Source organism: Triplophysa rosa, linkage group LG9 (genome assembly GCF_024868665.1).
Source record: "Triplophysa rosa linkage group LG9, Trosa_1v2, whole genome shotgun sequence".
Classification (NCBI taxonomy): Eukaryota; Metazoa; Chordata; class Actinopteri; order Cypriniformes; family Nemacheilidae; genus Triplophysa; species Triplophysa rosa.
In genome coordinates this window covers 3,561,452-3,578,153 of record NC_079898.1, presented here as the reverse complement: position 1 = coordinate 3,578,153, position 16,702 = coordinate 3,561,452, and the positions used below count along the sequence as shown (strand labels likewise).

General features: G+C 36.9%; 2 protein-coding genes across 4 annotated transcripts; one reads left to right on the top strand and one right to left on the bottom strand.

The window, feature by feature from the left end:
• On the bottom strand, positions 1-7,095 carry eloal (elongin A, like). 3 transcript variants are annotated; one of them, XM_057342426.1, is made up of 11 exons: positions 7,001-7,095; positions 5,587-5,643; positions 5,363-5,475; positions 4,582-5,251; positions 3,995-4,097; positions 3,733-3,894; positions 3,553-3,650; positions 3,224-3,404; positions 1,115-1,238; positions 887-987; positions 1-298 (listed from the first exon to the last, which is right to left on the bottom strand). In XM_057342426.1, the coding sequence occupies exons 1-11, from the start codon at positions 7,070-7,072 to the stop codon at positions 237-239; spliced, it is 1,743 nt and encodes a 580-aa protein (XP_057198409.1). In that variant the 5' UTR covers positions 7,073-7,095; the 3' UTR covers positions 1-236. The 3 variants fall into 3 exon arrangements, with proteins under 3 accessions (XP_057198409.1, XP_057198410.1, XP_057198411.1); XM_057342427.1 differs by having other exon boundaries at positions 4,582-5,248; XM_057342428.1 differs by lacking the exon at positions 7,001-7,095 and adding an exon at positions 6,281-6,317.
• A 2,107-nt stretch (positions 7,096-9,202) lies between these two features.
• klhl31 (kelch-like family member 31) lies at positions 9,203-15,168 on the top strand. The gene is made up of 3 exons (XM_057342425.1): positions 9,203-9,303; positions 11,082-12,284; positions 13,842-15,168. Exons 2-3 carry the CDS (start codon positions 11,110-11,112, stop codon positions 14,572-14,574), a joined length of 1,908 nt encoding a protein of 635 aa, XP_057198408.1. The 5' UTR covers positions 9,203-9,303; positions 11,082-11,109; the 3' UTR covers positions 14,575-15,168.
• Positions 15,169-16,702: the final 1,534 nt, after the last annotated feature.

Genomic DNA, 16,702 nt, shown 5'->3' with positions numbered 1-16,702 from the left:
TAATTTCAGAATTCAGAATAGTATCTGTCATGATAGCAAATATCAATAAAAAGAGACCATTTGATTTTGAAGTGCAATATTGTTCTTCAAATAATGTTATGTTGAACTTTGACTGTAATTTATATCAAATGCTTACAGGAATTACAAACATGTGGAAAAATAAATTAAACTATTTAGACTTCATGCATGGAACAGTGATAGTATACTCATGTTATGTACCATATTATCTACATCATTCATCTGCGACTAAGCTGCTTTTTAAAGGCCTTGAGGGACTTCGCCATCATAGGTGCCACTCCTGTAAACACACAAAACAAACAAAATCACATGCAAATCAGCTTCAGCTATAAAACTGCTGCTATATAAATAAATATTTGAAATGTGCTGCATTAATTCAGTTTGTTTCCCCATTAACAGGCTTGAAATCAGGATACAATATTATTAATAAAAAATGATTCCACTGCCAACCAAGCTGAAATGAAATATAGATTAGGCACCCCACAGTTGAAAAAAAAAATACTGTAACTACCTTGTTTGCAAACAGAATTAAAATTTTGAAACAAGTAACAAGCATGTACTGTAACTCCATGTCTACAGTGCATGCGACCGGCGCAACATGACACACCAAAGACAATAGAACCATTTATAATTAGTCCATTATAATTATAATTAGAGTAATGCCACACTGCCTGCAGGTTTATGTAGATTTATGTTTGAAAGTAGATAAACCCCTAGAGGTCAGTACAGTAATAGCAGCTCACTTAGCCCAATTATGCACTTAAAAACTAATGTCCTATAAGACTATTTAGATACAGTATAAACAAGATTAAAATATGTTATTGCTATGGGATACATTTCAGACAAGGTCATAGGATTTTCAGCTCACGTTTAATCTTTCGTGGGTCTTGTGTTTGGCCAGAGCTGTTGGGAGGTTTTGGAGACTCACTGAAGTTGGATCTTCCACGACTCTCATGAGGTTTCACACAACTGTCAGGTAAGTACAGTAATGTCATTTACTTAACTATAGCAAGAAAGAAATAGGCAAAGGAGAGAAATGTAGCCAACGTTTTGGGTTTTCTTTTGGCTTTTTTAGCTCAATCTGGTGTAAACTGACCTGGGTTTGTCTGTTGGGTGAGGGACTGTCACAGGGCCAGCTGTGCCGTGAATCCCCTGTTGAATCCTCACATTTCTAGGTGGCTTAGCAGCTGAATGAATAAACGCCATTTTCACCTGTCTGCCTGTGAGGTCAGTAGGGGTGGCACAAAACAGTAAACGGGAAACTACAGCTTCACACATTTCTTAATGAGACCTGTGCAAAGTCTATAATAGTCCATAAAATGTTTTTTTTAATTTAAGATTCATGTAGCAATTAGAGTTGCAAAATGTTATATTTAGAACCTCTAGTTGAATTTGGTCAGGTTAAATACATGTATAGAATTTAGACATGATAAAATGTAAATTAATAATAAGATATGATCTTTTGTAGATGGAATGTCATGCAGTAGAAGAACAGAAGCTAAAACAGTATCTTCTACATTAATGCAGTTAAAATGACAGCACCCATTCATGCTCTGGGGACTGCAGTTAACCCCAAACAACAGTTGCGCTTAAAATCTATTCATAGCAGAAGCAGACAGATGGTCAGAGCCATATTACCACAACATATTTGAGATCAGCTTGCCACTAAACAACTGTTCCCAACATTTAAAGACAAGGCTTAGAGATCAGACTTACAAATTATCTCCCAATAGTCAGTGAATATCTGTCTAATGTACTTCATTTTACATGCTGCATGTGCAGTGCATTATCTGAAGTTGAAACCCACATACAAATCATTAAAGGTGCCGTTCTGTGTGATGCCAATTTTCAAACTTTAGTTAGTGTGTAATATTGCTGTTAGAGCATAAATAATATCTGCAAAACGATAAAGCTCAGTTCAATGCCATGCTAGATATTGTCTTTAACAGAATTCGCCTTTTAAGGACTACAGAGAACGGCTGTATCCAAGATAACCAACGGTCAAATAACTGCTTCCATGACTTTAACAGCTGTGAAATCTGTTCTGTGTAATACACTGATATTGGTTGTGTGTGTGTGTGCGTGCGTGCGTGCGTGCGTGTGTGCGTCTCTTCTATGCAACACTTCTATGAAACGTCCTTTCAAGTTCTGCTTGCAAATGTCTCCTGGTCAATCTGCTCGTTTTATTATCCAACTTAGGTCCAATATAAAAAGGCAAAACTAACGCTTCTGTTATTAGTGTAATAGTTTAATATAACCGGTCTGACGCCAATCGGACCAGTATCGTTTCCTTCACCATAGTAGGGAAAAAATTGCGATCTCTAACAAAGATTGACGTTTGCACATGCCCTGGCAGACCTCCGTTACACTTCGATCAATCTGCATGTTTTTAACTGATGAAGTGAAGTTGACTCCGTTGTTACTGTTTATTGCTAAAAGCCAAAGCTTATGAATACACGTGCACTGAGAGGGGGACCGACCAATCACAACAACCTCAGAAGCGGAAGCTCGCAGATATGGTATGGGTGGGACATCATCAGACAAAGGCTTTGTGAGAAGAGGGACAGCGGTGAACAATAGATTTGAAATATGTGAAATATAGAGCATTTTTTTAAACTAGAAAAATGAACATCCATTGTTAAACACCCAAAAAACATAATCAAAGCTTCGAAAACAGCCAAAGAACGGCACCTTTAAAAAAAATACAAAAAATCTCAAACAATAGAAATTATGCTTAACCAGAAATTCAGGTGGCTATCAGTGGGCATGAATGCTTTATATGCAAAAGAAACAAAATAATATGAAAAAACTGAGCACAACTTGAATGAACTTATTAAGGAGTGATGTTCAGCCACTTACAGTCACCAGGCAACTTACTGCACTACATTATTAAACAAGTGATCTCAGTTATTTTACAACAATCTAAATGGGGCTCATCCAATGAAATATTCACTTAATTTATGTCACATTAATAATTTGACTTATCGGAAATTATTTCTATGTCACTCCGGCCCAAAACTTTAATGCAAAATTAAAAGAGGATCAACAGAGGTTTTCTAGGCACTCCACCAGACAAACAAGTAGTCCCACTCACCGTACACCATGGGCTAAAGCTAAAAGTCAAATATCTCAAAACAGGGCAAATACAGGGCAAATATTTAGCAAGTCATATCAATTGAAGCACATCTTCCTGAAACACGCTTACCTTTGGGCTTTCCAGAGTGAGCAGAGACAATGCTCTTTGTGAGTTGCTTTAGTTTTCTCTCCCTCTCCACAGACATACGGAGGTGCATCTCTCTCCAGGATTCATACTCCTCCAGATGAGCGTTTCTGAAGTCTTTCTCACAGTGTCTCTCCCACAGGTGATCAGTTACCCCTATGTACACCTGTGTCACCAACATAAATGAAACTGTGATATCACAAAAGATAAAGCAGTCAAACCCTTCTTAGATAATTCGAAAAAACACATTGGTTTTCACCTTTCTAGCATGAATGGTTTGCTATCATTCAGGAAACCACAAGTCAACCTCTTACCGGATTACACTCCTCGATCCGGAGAAGCTGTTCAGGTGTGCAGCGTTCAAAAACAGGCTCCAAGATTTCAAAAGGCACTCCTCCAATCTCATAGAGAGCTGCGAGATAGTCAAGCTTTAAGACCAACTAACCTGACTTCATACAATTTAGAGAGCAAGATCACAATGTGAGGCAACATACAGTCAATGTTGTTCTGCAGTGCTCGAATGCATTGCTGGTACAGTGTCATCATGGTGGGCAGGTACGTCATCTTACTGCCAGAGTACACCTGCATCTTATTCTTCAGCCTTTGTCCGATGAAAACTGGGGCCTCTTCACAGACGTCTATGACCTTACTTTCAGCTACATTCATGAAACATCAGAGTCAAGAATTTCCACACAGCAAGCTTCTGTGTGCGTTTGAACGGATATGAAAAAGTCCAGTAGATGTGGAATGACCCACCTTTATTTTCTCTAAAGTACTGATACTGAGAAATGTCTTCACATTCAGGAAAACTTGTTGGTAGAGGAACGTTGAGCAAGTTCATCACTGAGCTCTCAGGAGCCTAGATTTAAAGAACATGAAGAAAAACTGAGTTGTGCACAAACCCTTAAGTTGTGTCAAAGCATAATGGTGAATTATTGAAGAATGTCCTGGGGTTGCCAGGGGTTGTAAAAATTGACATAAATCAAATATTATCACCATTAGATGGATTGTATTGGGTCTGATGTCAATTGTGATTGGTTCATAAATGCGCCTTGACCAAAGGCCATAAAACAGTTAAAATGTGGTTTGCCAACATTTTCAGTGAATAAATTCTTGATTCAGAAAAAGGTTTTGATCTGTTCCTTACACATGGATAACAGCACGCTGCTTTTCTGTTAGTCGCCATTCATTTTGATTGTACAGAGGTAAAATTTTCGAAATATTTGTCCTGTCAAAGTCAGTTAATGCTGACAGAATTTTCATTTTTGGTTAAAACCATTAGATTTATCAACATATTAAAAAACATGTCACAATATTTGATATTGGTGGTTGATTATAAGTACCGCTGTCAATGGGTCTTCCGTCACAGCCCCAGATGTCTTCACCCAGGATTCACGCCCTTGCAAGTTCTCTTTGTGGCCAGTCTTAAGTCTCTTTGGATTTTTATCAGCACTGCAGATTTTTTTGCGTTTGGAAGGCTCAATGTCATAGCTCAGGTACGCTTCAAAAGACATGGATGGTGTCTCAGAGCAGTCCACTTTTTTAGTCGATTCAGATTTTTCTTTGGTCTTGTTCAACTTATCTTTCTTGCATGTATCTCCATTCTTATCACTCCGCATTGATGTCGATTTTAATGCTGTCACTTTTGCAAGTGTTGTATTCTGTTGTTTATTTGTTATACTAGACATCTTCTCAGACTTTTTACCTTCATGTTTTACACGGTCATTACTGATACTCTTGTCTTTCCCATGGCCGTGAGTCTGTGAGCTTTGATTTAAACTAGAATCTTTTTTTCCCGTATCCTTTTTCTCACCATTCGGATGAGATTTGGTTTTACTGGGGTTTGTTTCTCGTTTAACATCAATGTACTGGGATGTTTTTTTTTCCACACTAAAATGGTCTCCTTTTGTTTTTCTTTTAGAATTGGTACTCTCTGAAAGTTCACCGTTACGCCTATCTTCAGCTTCTCTGTTGGGCTGTTCATTTGGGGAAGATTCTTGGGACTGTTGCCTACTTACAATTGAATAAAATAAAGAGAGAGACTTAAAGTACACCACATGCAAAAAAACAATATAATATTCAAAACAATATAATTCAGGTAAAACTAGTATTTACATAAAATACCTTGTAGAGTCTTTTGGAACAAGTGATTTCCATCTATCAACTAACATTTTTGCCACCTTTCCAGCCTGATCATGTTTTCGAAAGGAGTTCACAACTTTGCCAATTCCAGTTTCCTACAATGAAAAATCATCATTGTTGACTTAACAAATAATAATAATAATAATAATAATAATATATTAGGTGTTATTCAAGCACTCCCAAAATAATAAAAAATAAACTCTTACAGCCAGAATGTCGAGTGTTATGTTCAATTGTTGAAGTTTTTTTAAGATTTTCAGCACCTGGACAGAGTATTTAAAAATTAAACACAAATTAAACCCGAAGTCAGTTTTTATTTAATACATGGAGCTAAACATCAGTTTAACATGTGTTAACAATGTTGACAAATTGATGGATAACCAAAAATGCTCCCTCATTTGTAAGCTGCTTTGGATAAAATAGTCTGCTAAATTATTAAATGTAAATGAAATAAAAGCATTTGTGAGAAAATGGAAGGAGAATGTAGTAGCTCTAAAATGTAGGCAATTGACTTAAAGGTTTAAAAGATTACTGTCCTAGTGCTCATAAATCAATGTTACACTTAACAATCAAATAACAATCAAACTAAAACTATAAATGGTTAAAGACATCCCACTCGCTTCCACAGCTCCTTTAAAACCCTGGATTTGCTGAGCAAGCACTCAGGACCTGGCACTATGTATGGGAAAACCTCAGACATGGCTGTGCCATATGTAGGTTACTATAAATGTGCAATGCAATCACAGCCGCCACACTTGTAAAAGACCAGAAACAACATGCATGCAGAAGAGAGATTCATGCACAAGTTGAGGAATCACAACAAAAACAAGAATACGTCACGAATTGATACACGTCCTACAAGCAACGTGATAAATAACACAAATTATACAACATTACTACCTTAACTACTACACTGCCCCTTCGCTTCATGGCCTGAACTGACGGACAGCAAACACAAGACAACTGCAGCGTTATTTTTAGAAAGAGCCCCTCTTAAGTGCCAACCCCCATCACCTCCTCCTTTCCTGTCAACAGCTGCAGACCTTCTCTATTCACACGTTACCATTATGAAAGTATATTTCTCTGTAGGCAGATATTTTATTCTTGTCTTTTTTTGTATCCAACTGTTAAATATACAGGTTTGAACATTGACATTGTGGTTTATATTGTCACACCATTTGGGGTTGTCCAAAACGAAGGTTGCCATTAAACAGCCAATTACATTTTTTTTTATAATACCATTTACTGTTTTAGCTAAATTGAAATAAGTATCAAACTGATACTGTACTTGATATAGCATAACATTTACATAAAAACTTTAAAAAGACAGGTGACTTGCCCAACCAATATGCCAAGTTGGTTTTATTGAGTAAAGATATTTTGTTGGAATTTACCAAAAATATTTACAATAGGACCGTTTTGAATGAGGTGAAACAAAAAATAACAGGTCTGCTAAAGAAAACAAACTTTAAAACTTGATAAATGCATCCATACTGACATGTGATAACTGTGATGACATGTGATAACCATACTGACATGTTTTTTTTGCCCAATCTTGCTTATATATAATGCGATCAAACAAAAGCAAAACATTTTCCTGATGTTTGCACAACATCCTACCGTGTGTCCTTCACATGAGCCTTTGAGCTGATACTTCAACTGCAACACTTTTTTCACATCAGCTGCGGCCATGTCTCCTCCTCACATACACCTGCGCTTATTAAACTGAAACATATGTTTCCGGCACCTTTATATGGGCGGGGACGATTTGAGAGAGGCTCACACGAAATATGTGAATGACTGACCAGCCAAAGGGCGTGGGAAATCTCTTGAAAACTCAAAACATCCAACTTCAGAACACCCACCCTCCGAATAAAACAGATCCAACTTTGTAGCACAATTAAACCGTTTACATCATATTTCCCGTTTGTTATTGACGTCTAGTGCGTCAGATCATGGCCGCTGCGCCGCGGGTCCGATCTTTCATGGCTGTTACGTCATCAAACTCAGTCTAGCTTTAGGCTTGTTCGAATTATTTCTTGATTTGATGGGTGGCATAGATATTTTATTGAGATGTGATTTTAAAATTGAAAAACTACCTGTGAAATTAGCCACATTCCACAAACAAGCTTTACTGGCTTGGATGCTTGTGTTTAAACATAATTCTCCCCAAATAAATATTATCTGGAATAATAAATGTATTCAATATAAAAAAATCTCTCTTTTACAAAAGTTGTGATGACAATTATATTGTGCTAGATAGACACCTTTCTAATTCAATTAGTAATTTATTAACCTATAGAGAATTCTTGGATAATTTGGGGTTTCCAGTTACACCAAAAGAGTATATACAGTATATTGTGTTTGATGCCATTCCTCCAAAAATTAATACATTTTGTAAGAGCTTGTAGAAGTGATACTTCTGAGGCAATTTATGTTAAAGACAGAATGTTAGGAGAAATTGTTATAGTTTGTTCTAATAAACACATAAGGAATGTTATATTAGGAGAAATAGCTATACTCGTAAAAGCTTATTCTGGTCCAATATAAACTGGAATAAAGTTTGGTGTATCAGTGATAAATATTGTTTAAATAATAATGTAAAATAGGTTACATTTAAAATTCGACATGGTATCTATCCAGCTAAAAGTGTGTTCGAGAGATTTCATTTAGATATTGATTATTCCTGTGATTTCTGTTCAATAGAGAAATAATTTATTTTCTATCTGTTTTATAATTGCATATATATAGGCCTGCCAAGATTTTTTGGGTGGATATGGAAAACTTTATTATAGAAAACAGACATTATATCTAAGTTAAATGTGTTTATTATATTTTTCCAGTGAAAATAATAATAACATAAATTATTTTGTACAAGTGTTAATCATTTTGGGAAAATTTCACATATGAAAGAATGGACAGGATTCAAACCAAATTTCACTCATTTTCTTCAGGAGATTACTGCACCAGTTTAATAAAAAAGCAATTAAGACATTGGACTCTGGCTTTTTGTTCTTGGATGTACATGTTAATATGTATTAATATGAATATGTCTTATTAGACAGAATACATGTTGCAGAATACAACATGTTGTAGGCTATATAGCGTTAGTAAAAAAAATGTTCGACTTCATGCGGCGCTGCAGGAACCGACAGGAGGGTGACATCACCTTACCGCTAGAGGGATTCAAAAGCGTATGAAGTCGGCTCTCGACTCTTGCGGTAATGTGATGTCATCCGCCTGTCGGTTTCTGCAGCGTTGCATGCAGTCGAACACAACTATTATCATGTAATATTGGAGTTTAGTTACTATTTTACTAAATTAACTTTCAGAATTACCCAATTTTGAGATATTAGAGCTATGGATGCAAAAAGTGAAATAAGAATAATTTTGTAAAATGTAAGAAAAGAAAACATAAATGTTAGCCTAAATATTGAGTAGGCCTATACTTTTGATATAATATTACATATTATAATATAATATTTTATTTTATAATATAGAAAACATTACACGAATGAATTAAGGGAAGTGTTATCTATAAAGCACTAAATATTAGACCGTAATTAAAGTCAAGGCCTTGAGGGTACCTAGTCGCGTTTTCAAAATTTATGTTAAAAGCCTAACCATTGAAAATGCACACCGATGCGCTGGTCTTTGCTCCGTGTTGCGCGTTCTGTGTGAAAATACATTATAGATTTTTTCTGTAAAATGGACTGTCAAATTAAAAACAAAACTTTATTTATGACCTTTATTGAAATAACCCGTCAATCTTTGCGCAATGGACTTGTCCCGTTGCGCAGGAGAAGAGGAGGTGTTAACTGACTCTATTCTGATGTCTCATGTAGCGTCTCTCTCTCTCTCCTGCACACCAACGTTGAGGTGCAAGTCTGTCCTTCTTCTGTACCAGTTTTATCTCGACATCGGTAAGTTTGTTCGTTTTTACTTTTATTAGTATAAAGTCATTTGGTGGTTCTTTGCAGCCCCTGTTCAGTAAAGAAACTTCAGTCATTAATGGGTTTATTAGATTCATGAGCTACCTACATATTATTGTGATGTATTACCAGTTTCTTAAGACCAGTGTATTGGTTCCAAGCACCAGCACAGGCCTATATGACTGAAATCCCCTTTTGGCTTTTACTGTAACCTCTACATTTTGGAGTAGCCTACATTTCCCGAACCGACTTATAGACATTTGCGTTGTGCAAATGTGCATTTTCACAGCTGTTTTCAGAACTGGATGGAAATCAAATAGAAGTTATTTGTATATAATTTGTATAATTATGTTCTTTTTCACATTAGATATTTGCATTAGAAATAAAAATATATATTTTTCCAACTGCTATAATTTATAAAGATTTAGTCAAAGGCCTAAATGTGATACACGCAGCTCTCATCAGGAGTGACCATGCAAATGTATTTACTTAAACAAAATTACCTATATACAAATAAAGCTTAAGTATTGTAAGGACAGGCAGGTTTGAATGACAGATTCTATAAAAGGCCCTTAGAGCACTGCTGCACTGCGTTTCTATTCTTGGCCTAGTTGTGATAAATGGTGACAGATGCAAAGAGAGGAATGCTAGGGTGGTATGTTGTGATAACCACTCTTACAGGTTAATTTTAGTGTACAACTTGCATTGCTGTAAAGCTTTGTACTTTTTAACTTACTATTGGTTTACTTCATTTTTTCCTCTTTCTTAGAGTGTCACTAATAGTTAATGAACACTGCACGAGGTTTTGAAATATAAGCCAGGTCTGGGTCACTACTCTACAGAGATGGCAGTCTAAAAATCAGTTGTTTTCTTTTTTTTAAATAATGTTGTGCAAATTGATCTTTGCATATTTGTAATGTTTTAATGTGAACTAAGAATGTAATTTAAAATTTAAAAGTACAGCTAAAAAAAGAAGTCAGTCTTGGGCAATTCCAACGTTATGGACGTGACATTTTGCGTTATGGACGTGACATAAAAATGCACAAAGAATGAATTTGTTACAAATATATTGAACCATCCATTTATATTTTACTAAACCCTTGTTGATAGAGTTTAAACATAAAAAAATGTCAGTCTATGAACACATTTTCTATTTTAAAAAAGGGAAATAAACAAGCGTTATGGATGTGACAAAAAAAGGACGCGTTTTTTGGGAGACGACAAACTTTGTAGGATTTCTGTGAAATAAAATGCACAATCCTAAAGCAATAATACCCAATTAATGGAGAAGGGATGCCTCTTTATATAATATAAAATAGTTATTTTATTTTAATTTTCATGTGTCCATTTATGAGGAATATGTAGCGTTATGGATGTGACAATCCTGAAAATGGCACTTACCTGACTATGAAAAATCATGCACTAAAAATAAAACAAATGCTTTACAAATTTGAAGAGAGACCTCACATGGGTATTTGAACCACCAAATGTTAAAATCAGAGCTATTACCAAAGTAAAAACCATTGGTAAAAACTTTATTTTTTCATGGTAAGGTTGACTTTTTCATTGAATTGCCCTCTTATTTATTTACCGCTGTAAACATAGTGTGGTCAATATACTATATATTTTGTATAATGTGTATTAATGACTTAATATACCAATGAAGCTTAAGTCTAAACTTTAAATTTAGCCTCACTACATATTTTTTCAAAGAGTAAATCTGTGCACCTGTATGTCTAAAATCTTTCTATATTCCCGCATCCTTCTAGGTCTTGGCTGTGACCCATTACTACAGTCATGGCACCCAAAAAGAGCAAGGCTGCTAAAAAAAATAAAGCTGATATCAATGAGATGACAATAATAGTAGATGACAGTCCCAGCAGCAAAATAAATGGACTAAACACTCTCCTGGAAGGTGGAAACGGCTTCAGTTGCATCTCGACCGAGGTCACCGACCCTGTATATGCACCTAACCTCCTGGAGGGTCTTGGCCACATGAGGCAAGATGGCTTCCTCTGTGACCTGACTGTTGCAACTAAGTCCAAATCCTTTGACGTTCATAAGGTTGTGATGGCTTCCTGCAGCGAATACATCCAAGGTATGCTCCGAAAGGATCCATCCCTGAAGAAGATTGAGCTCAACGATTTGTCACCAGTTGGTTTGGCTACAGTCATCACTTACGCATATTCTGGAAAACTGACATTGTCTTTGTACACCATCGGCAGCACAATCTCAGCAGCCATGCTGTTGCAGATCCATACTCTGGTGAAGATGTGCAGCGATTTCTTGATGCGGGAGATTAGCGTGGAGAACTGTATGTACGTCATCAATATTGCCGACACATACAATCTGAAAGAGACGAAAGAAGCCGCTCAGAAGTTCATGCGGGATAATTTTATTGAGTTCTCAGAGATGGAGCAGTTCCTGAAGCTCACCTATGAGCAGATTAGCGAATTCCTCATGGATGACTCACTTCAACTGCCTTCAGAGCTTACAGCTTTCCAGATTGCGGTGAAGTGGTTGGACTTTGATGAGAAGCGGCTGAAGTATGCTCCTGACCTGCTGTCCCACATTCGCTTTGGAACCATCATACCTCAGGACCTTGTCAGTCATGTACAGAATGTTCCCAGGATGATGCAAGATGCAGAGTGCCACCGTTTGTTGGTCGATGCCATGAATTACCATCTGCTGCCGTTTCAACAGAACATCCTTCAGTCCAGAAGAACCAAGGTCCGGGGTGGTCTACGTGTACTGCTCACAGTGGGTGGACGACCTGCCCTAACAGAAAAGTCCCTCAGCAAGGACATTCTCTACAGAGATGAGGACAATGTCTGGAATAAGCTGACTGAGATGCCAGCAAAGAGTTTCAACCAGTGCGTGGCTGTTTTGGATGGTTTCCTGTATGTGGCTGGTGGTGAAGACCAAAATGATGCTAGGAACCAAGCAAAACATGCTGTGAGCAATTTCTGCAGGTAAAATCCTTTCTTTTTTATATTTTTCTAAGTGTCTATTGAGATGTACATGTTTTTTTAACCCAAGGGTAGGTGAATGTGGACAAACCCAACCATTTTTTTAAATTAGCCAAGCATAATACAGGTTCATTAAACCAGGGCTTGGGTTTCTCCATATTTGAGCCAACCATATAGAGGGTATGCACGTGACGTCACTGCACACGCAACGTCAAGTGAAGTCAAGTGAGTCACAAAAAGTGAATGAATTGCTGCAATTTGCTAAAACAAATGGAATAGCCATTTCATATCAGACTCAGCTCAGGTCAGTTGTATTTGTTGAACCATACCATAATAGGGAGGCTCAGAGATGATGTATTTTTTAAATGCAAAACCCGGAAGCGAGTTAGCATTTTAGGACTTCTGTTTCCATCGCTCCAATGTCTAGGGTATTTTGAATCGGTTTTTGGTAAATCGCCTGAAATAAGGTCTGTGGTAAACAAAACCACTATATTTTCACGTTTTATTCTATGACATAAAACACACCAATTATTATAACCCACTTGTGATTTTTTTAAAGCCTTATTGTGTCTTAAAAATGGCAGTTGCTAACAAGTTGCTAAAAGTGCAACTTCCTTTGGCGGGGAAGTTAGACGTCATCGTGCATATAAAGAAAAAATTCACGGAGTAATTACTCACCAGGGAACACATTTTTAATAAAGTTTGAAAGAGTTGTCAGAGGCTTTGGTGGTGGTGACGTTGATTTAGAGCGACCTTAAGTGCATTGTGTTAGCTTTTTACTTCTGCCGATTGTATTTCGGCTTCAAAAGTAACAAATGTGCTGTCAACTTGTAAAGATTATCTTGATAGACAAAACGTGTAAGTGTCATAACTCTTTGTTAAACACAGAGCTTATTTTTTTGCGATTTTCCAAAAGTCTATAGCAAAAATGCATAGGCTTTCGATCGAGGAACCCCCTTGCACTGCTAACTTCCAGGTTGACAAACAAAAACACGTCATCTCTTTTGCTCCCTATAGTGTTACCTACCTACTTTCTACAGCTTTATATGTTTTGTAAATTTATTTCTTTTAACATTCTAAGCAGATGTATTTCATGCAAACTTAAAGATTAACGTATTGGGTTTATTAAACCACTAAACGTGTTTTGCTAGAGTAGAAAATGTTTACTGAAGACGTTGCTTTGTGTATTTCCCCCGGCGTTGAAATCAGGTACAAAATAAATATCAGCAAATGCAATTCCGCGCAGTTTCAAGGATACCTGGTTCATCTGTAAGTCGTAAGGTTCACCACCGAGTCCAACAGCTTTTAACTTCCACAAATAATTGCGTGTTCTTCTCCTGGTTTCTTTGTTTCTCCTACTGTAAGCAGTCATTTTGCAGTGGTTTTGAGTGTTTTGCCACTCAAGGGGGCGTGTTCCGGCGTGTTCACATGGTGCTTACGTGGAAAAGTGACATCAATGCATACCCTGTATAAACAATCCAACATTTATTTCTAGTCTTTATTAACTCAATACCCAAATCTGCAAAGCAATGGGTCATGTATGGCTATTTCTCTCCTCAGATATGACCCTAGATTCAACTCTTGGATCCACCTGGCTAACATGATTCAAAAGCGTACTCATTTCAGCCTTAACACCTTCAACGGTCTCCTGTTTGCTGTGGGTGGACGAAATTCTGATGGTTGCCAGGCGTCTGTTGAGTGCTATGTTCCATCCTCTAACCAATGGCAAATGAAAGCAGCAATGGACGTCCCTAGATGTTGCCATGCCAGCACAATTATTGATGGCAAGATCTTGGTGACTGGTGGTTACATTAACAATGCCTACTCACGTGCCGTATGTTCTTATGATCCGTCCACTGACACCTGGCAGGACAAGAATAGTCTAAGCACCCCAAGAGGATGGCACTGCTCAGTGACCGTCGGAGATCGTGCATATGTTCTTGGTGGCAGCCAACTGGGTGGACGCGGTGAGAGGGTGGATGTCTTTCCAGTTGAATGTTATAACCCTTACTCTGGCCAGTGGAGCTATGTTGCCCCCTTGCTCTCAGGGGTGAGCACAGCAGGCACTGCCACCTTGAATAACAAGATTTACCTCCTGGGTGGTTGGAATGAGGTTGAGAAAAAGTATAAAAAATGCATTCAGGTCTATAATCCTGATATCAATGAATGGACTGAGGATGATGAATTGCCAGAAGCTACAGTTGGTATTTCCTGTTGTGTCGTTACCGTCCCCACACGCAAAACACGGGAGTCGAGGGCCAGCTCTGTATCATCAGCACCAGTTAGTATATAGGCCTAAGCATTGAGATTAGGGACAATGGTTAATTAGCCAACTGTAAAATGTTCAACTTAATATTTGTTAAAATAACTTTTTTTCTCAGAAATGTCAAAATTAAGTGTCAGTTCGTGACAATCTCAAAATTTTGAATCAGTCTAGAATGGGGGTTCTAAAGTCAGTGGAGAGCCAGTGTCCTGTAGAGTTTAGCTTCAACTTGGCTCAACACATCTGTCTGGAAGTTTCTAGTCTGCCTAGTGAGACCTTGCCTGTGTCTCAATCAGCTCCCTTGTTCAGTAGTCAGGGCACTGACCAGTGAGTCAGCCATTTTAAGGGCTGTCTCATTTGCAAAATCCTTCTAGTGCACTGAAACGTTCTTTCTCTAAAAAATCCCACAATGCACCGCAAAAACCAAGGAGCATCGACGCTCCCTATTTTCCCTTACCGGGAATCACGTGACAAGTTTTGAAGATGCTTAACCGAAATCGCAGGAGCCAACTTAATGAACTTCATGAAACACGATAATTTTATGTTATGTATAAACAAACGTTGCTAGACAGGAAGGCAACACAACAGTTAAATTTAATAATCAACCAAATTTGTGCACTGATATGTAACAGAATAATGAAAGTGTTTCTCAAATGTACTTCAACCAGTATTTAAAAAATGAAGTCACAGATATGTCGGTTTTGCCGGTTGTTGATTAATACCAGCTGTGAATTAAAATAAGTGAACAGTGTCCAAATGAGAAGGGAGCCAGGGACCAGTGCCTGGACCTGTGTACATGATGTACTGATTCATGATATCGGGAACAAGGGAGCTGATTGACACACGGCTTGATTAGCTGGTTCAGGTGTGTTTGATTTGGGTTGAAGAGCTAAAGTCTGCAGGACCGACTTTGGACACCTATAATCTCTAGAACATTATGAACACTGTATACAACTGTAGACAACGATTAAACCACTGTGTTTAAAGAAGAATAGAAGTTTGTCCATTTTGATTAATAAAAATAAATAAAAATAAAGTTGAAGGATGATTCACAGTTTGTGGGAATAGTGAAAGAAAAACATATTTTGGATGTGCATTTGTTATGTGTAGATCGTGAAGGAAACAGGTGCAAGCAACAGATATTTGTGAAATCGAGAGTTTATAGTCATACCTATCTTTTCCAAGTTTTCAAGTGGGGCCAATTTTTTAAAATTGAATAAATCCCTTAATATAACTACAGATTTAATAGTAATATATTGAGTGCAAGTTACAACATTGCAAACAGTCCAAATATTTTAACCTTTTTTTGAAGATCAATAAAATAGAATGACCTAAAAATGGTTAATAACATTATTTCTAGTAGTGTCAACCTGCATTATATGCATGTAGTATTCAGTGGCATTTTACAATGCTATGAAATAAATTGCTTGGTCATTTTAACTTACCTTCCCTACTTACCAGGAGTAGGTATATTAAAACTAATAGTAAACCAACACATTGAAAGCTACAGCCAGTCAGTTTACACTATAAAAATAGAAAGCTGGGTATGGTGTGACAAATGCTGAATGGGACTTAAATGACATGGCATGTTTTACTAATTGGGTGAATAACTGTGAAAATGATAATGAGTTGTGCCTGAATTGTCTAGAACGTTTTTCCTGACAGTTCATGATTTTAAATGCTCTGGATATAAAAATAAATGTTTAAAAATATGACAACTTCACACACTACTGATTTATTTCATTTACTAAAGTAAAATACAATCAGTCAATGGATTGCATTTACAATAATAGCTACATGTTATGAAAGCTATGCATATTTATTAAAGGTTCTTAAGAAATGTTGCTGTTGTTGTAACATTTGTCTTGGATTATTGGGATTATTGGGGGAAAAATTAATGAATGACTGAATGAATAACTGAATTTTACACACATATAATCTATAATCCTTTGTGCTCTGCTTTTAGATCTTGTTTTTTATAATTTAATCCTTTGAGAATAATATCCCAGGTTGGCTATTTTTTCAATATTGCTAGGAATTCAATAGTTTGATTCTGATCCTATAGAAACCTAATTGTCTGTGTCATTTTTGTAACAAATACAACACTGACATTTTATACAACACTGACACCATGTTCATAGAACATTACTTGTATTAC

Bases quoted from the DNA above. Each gene is read 5' to 3' on its own strand.
- eloal (XM_057342426.1), bottom strand. From the start codon at position 7,072: ATGGCCGCAGCTGATGTGAAAAAAGTGTTGCAGTTGAAGTATCAGCTC. The intron at 4,098-4,581 runs GTACTTATAATC...CTTTAAATCTAG, and splicing joins CGGAAGACCCATTGACAGCG to GCTCCTGAGAGCTCAGTGAT. The intron at 3,651-3,732 runs GTATGTTGCCTC...ACTATCTCGCAG, and splicing joins ACTGCAGAACAACATTGACT to CTCTCTATGAGATTGGAGGA.
- klhl31 (XM_057342425.1), top strand. From the start codon at position 11,110: ATGGCACCCAAAAAGAGCAAGGCTGCTAAAAAAAATAAAGCTGATATC. The intron at 12,285-13,841 runs GTAAAATCCTTT...TTCTCTCCTCAG, and splicing joins GCTGTGAGCAATTTCTGCAG to ATATGACCCTAGATTCAACT.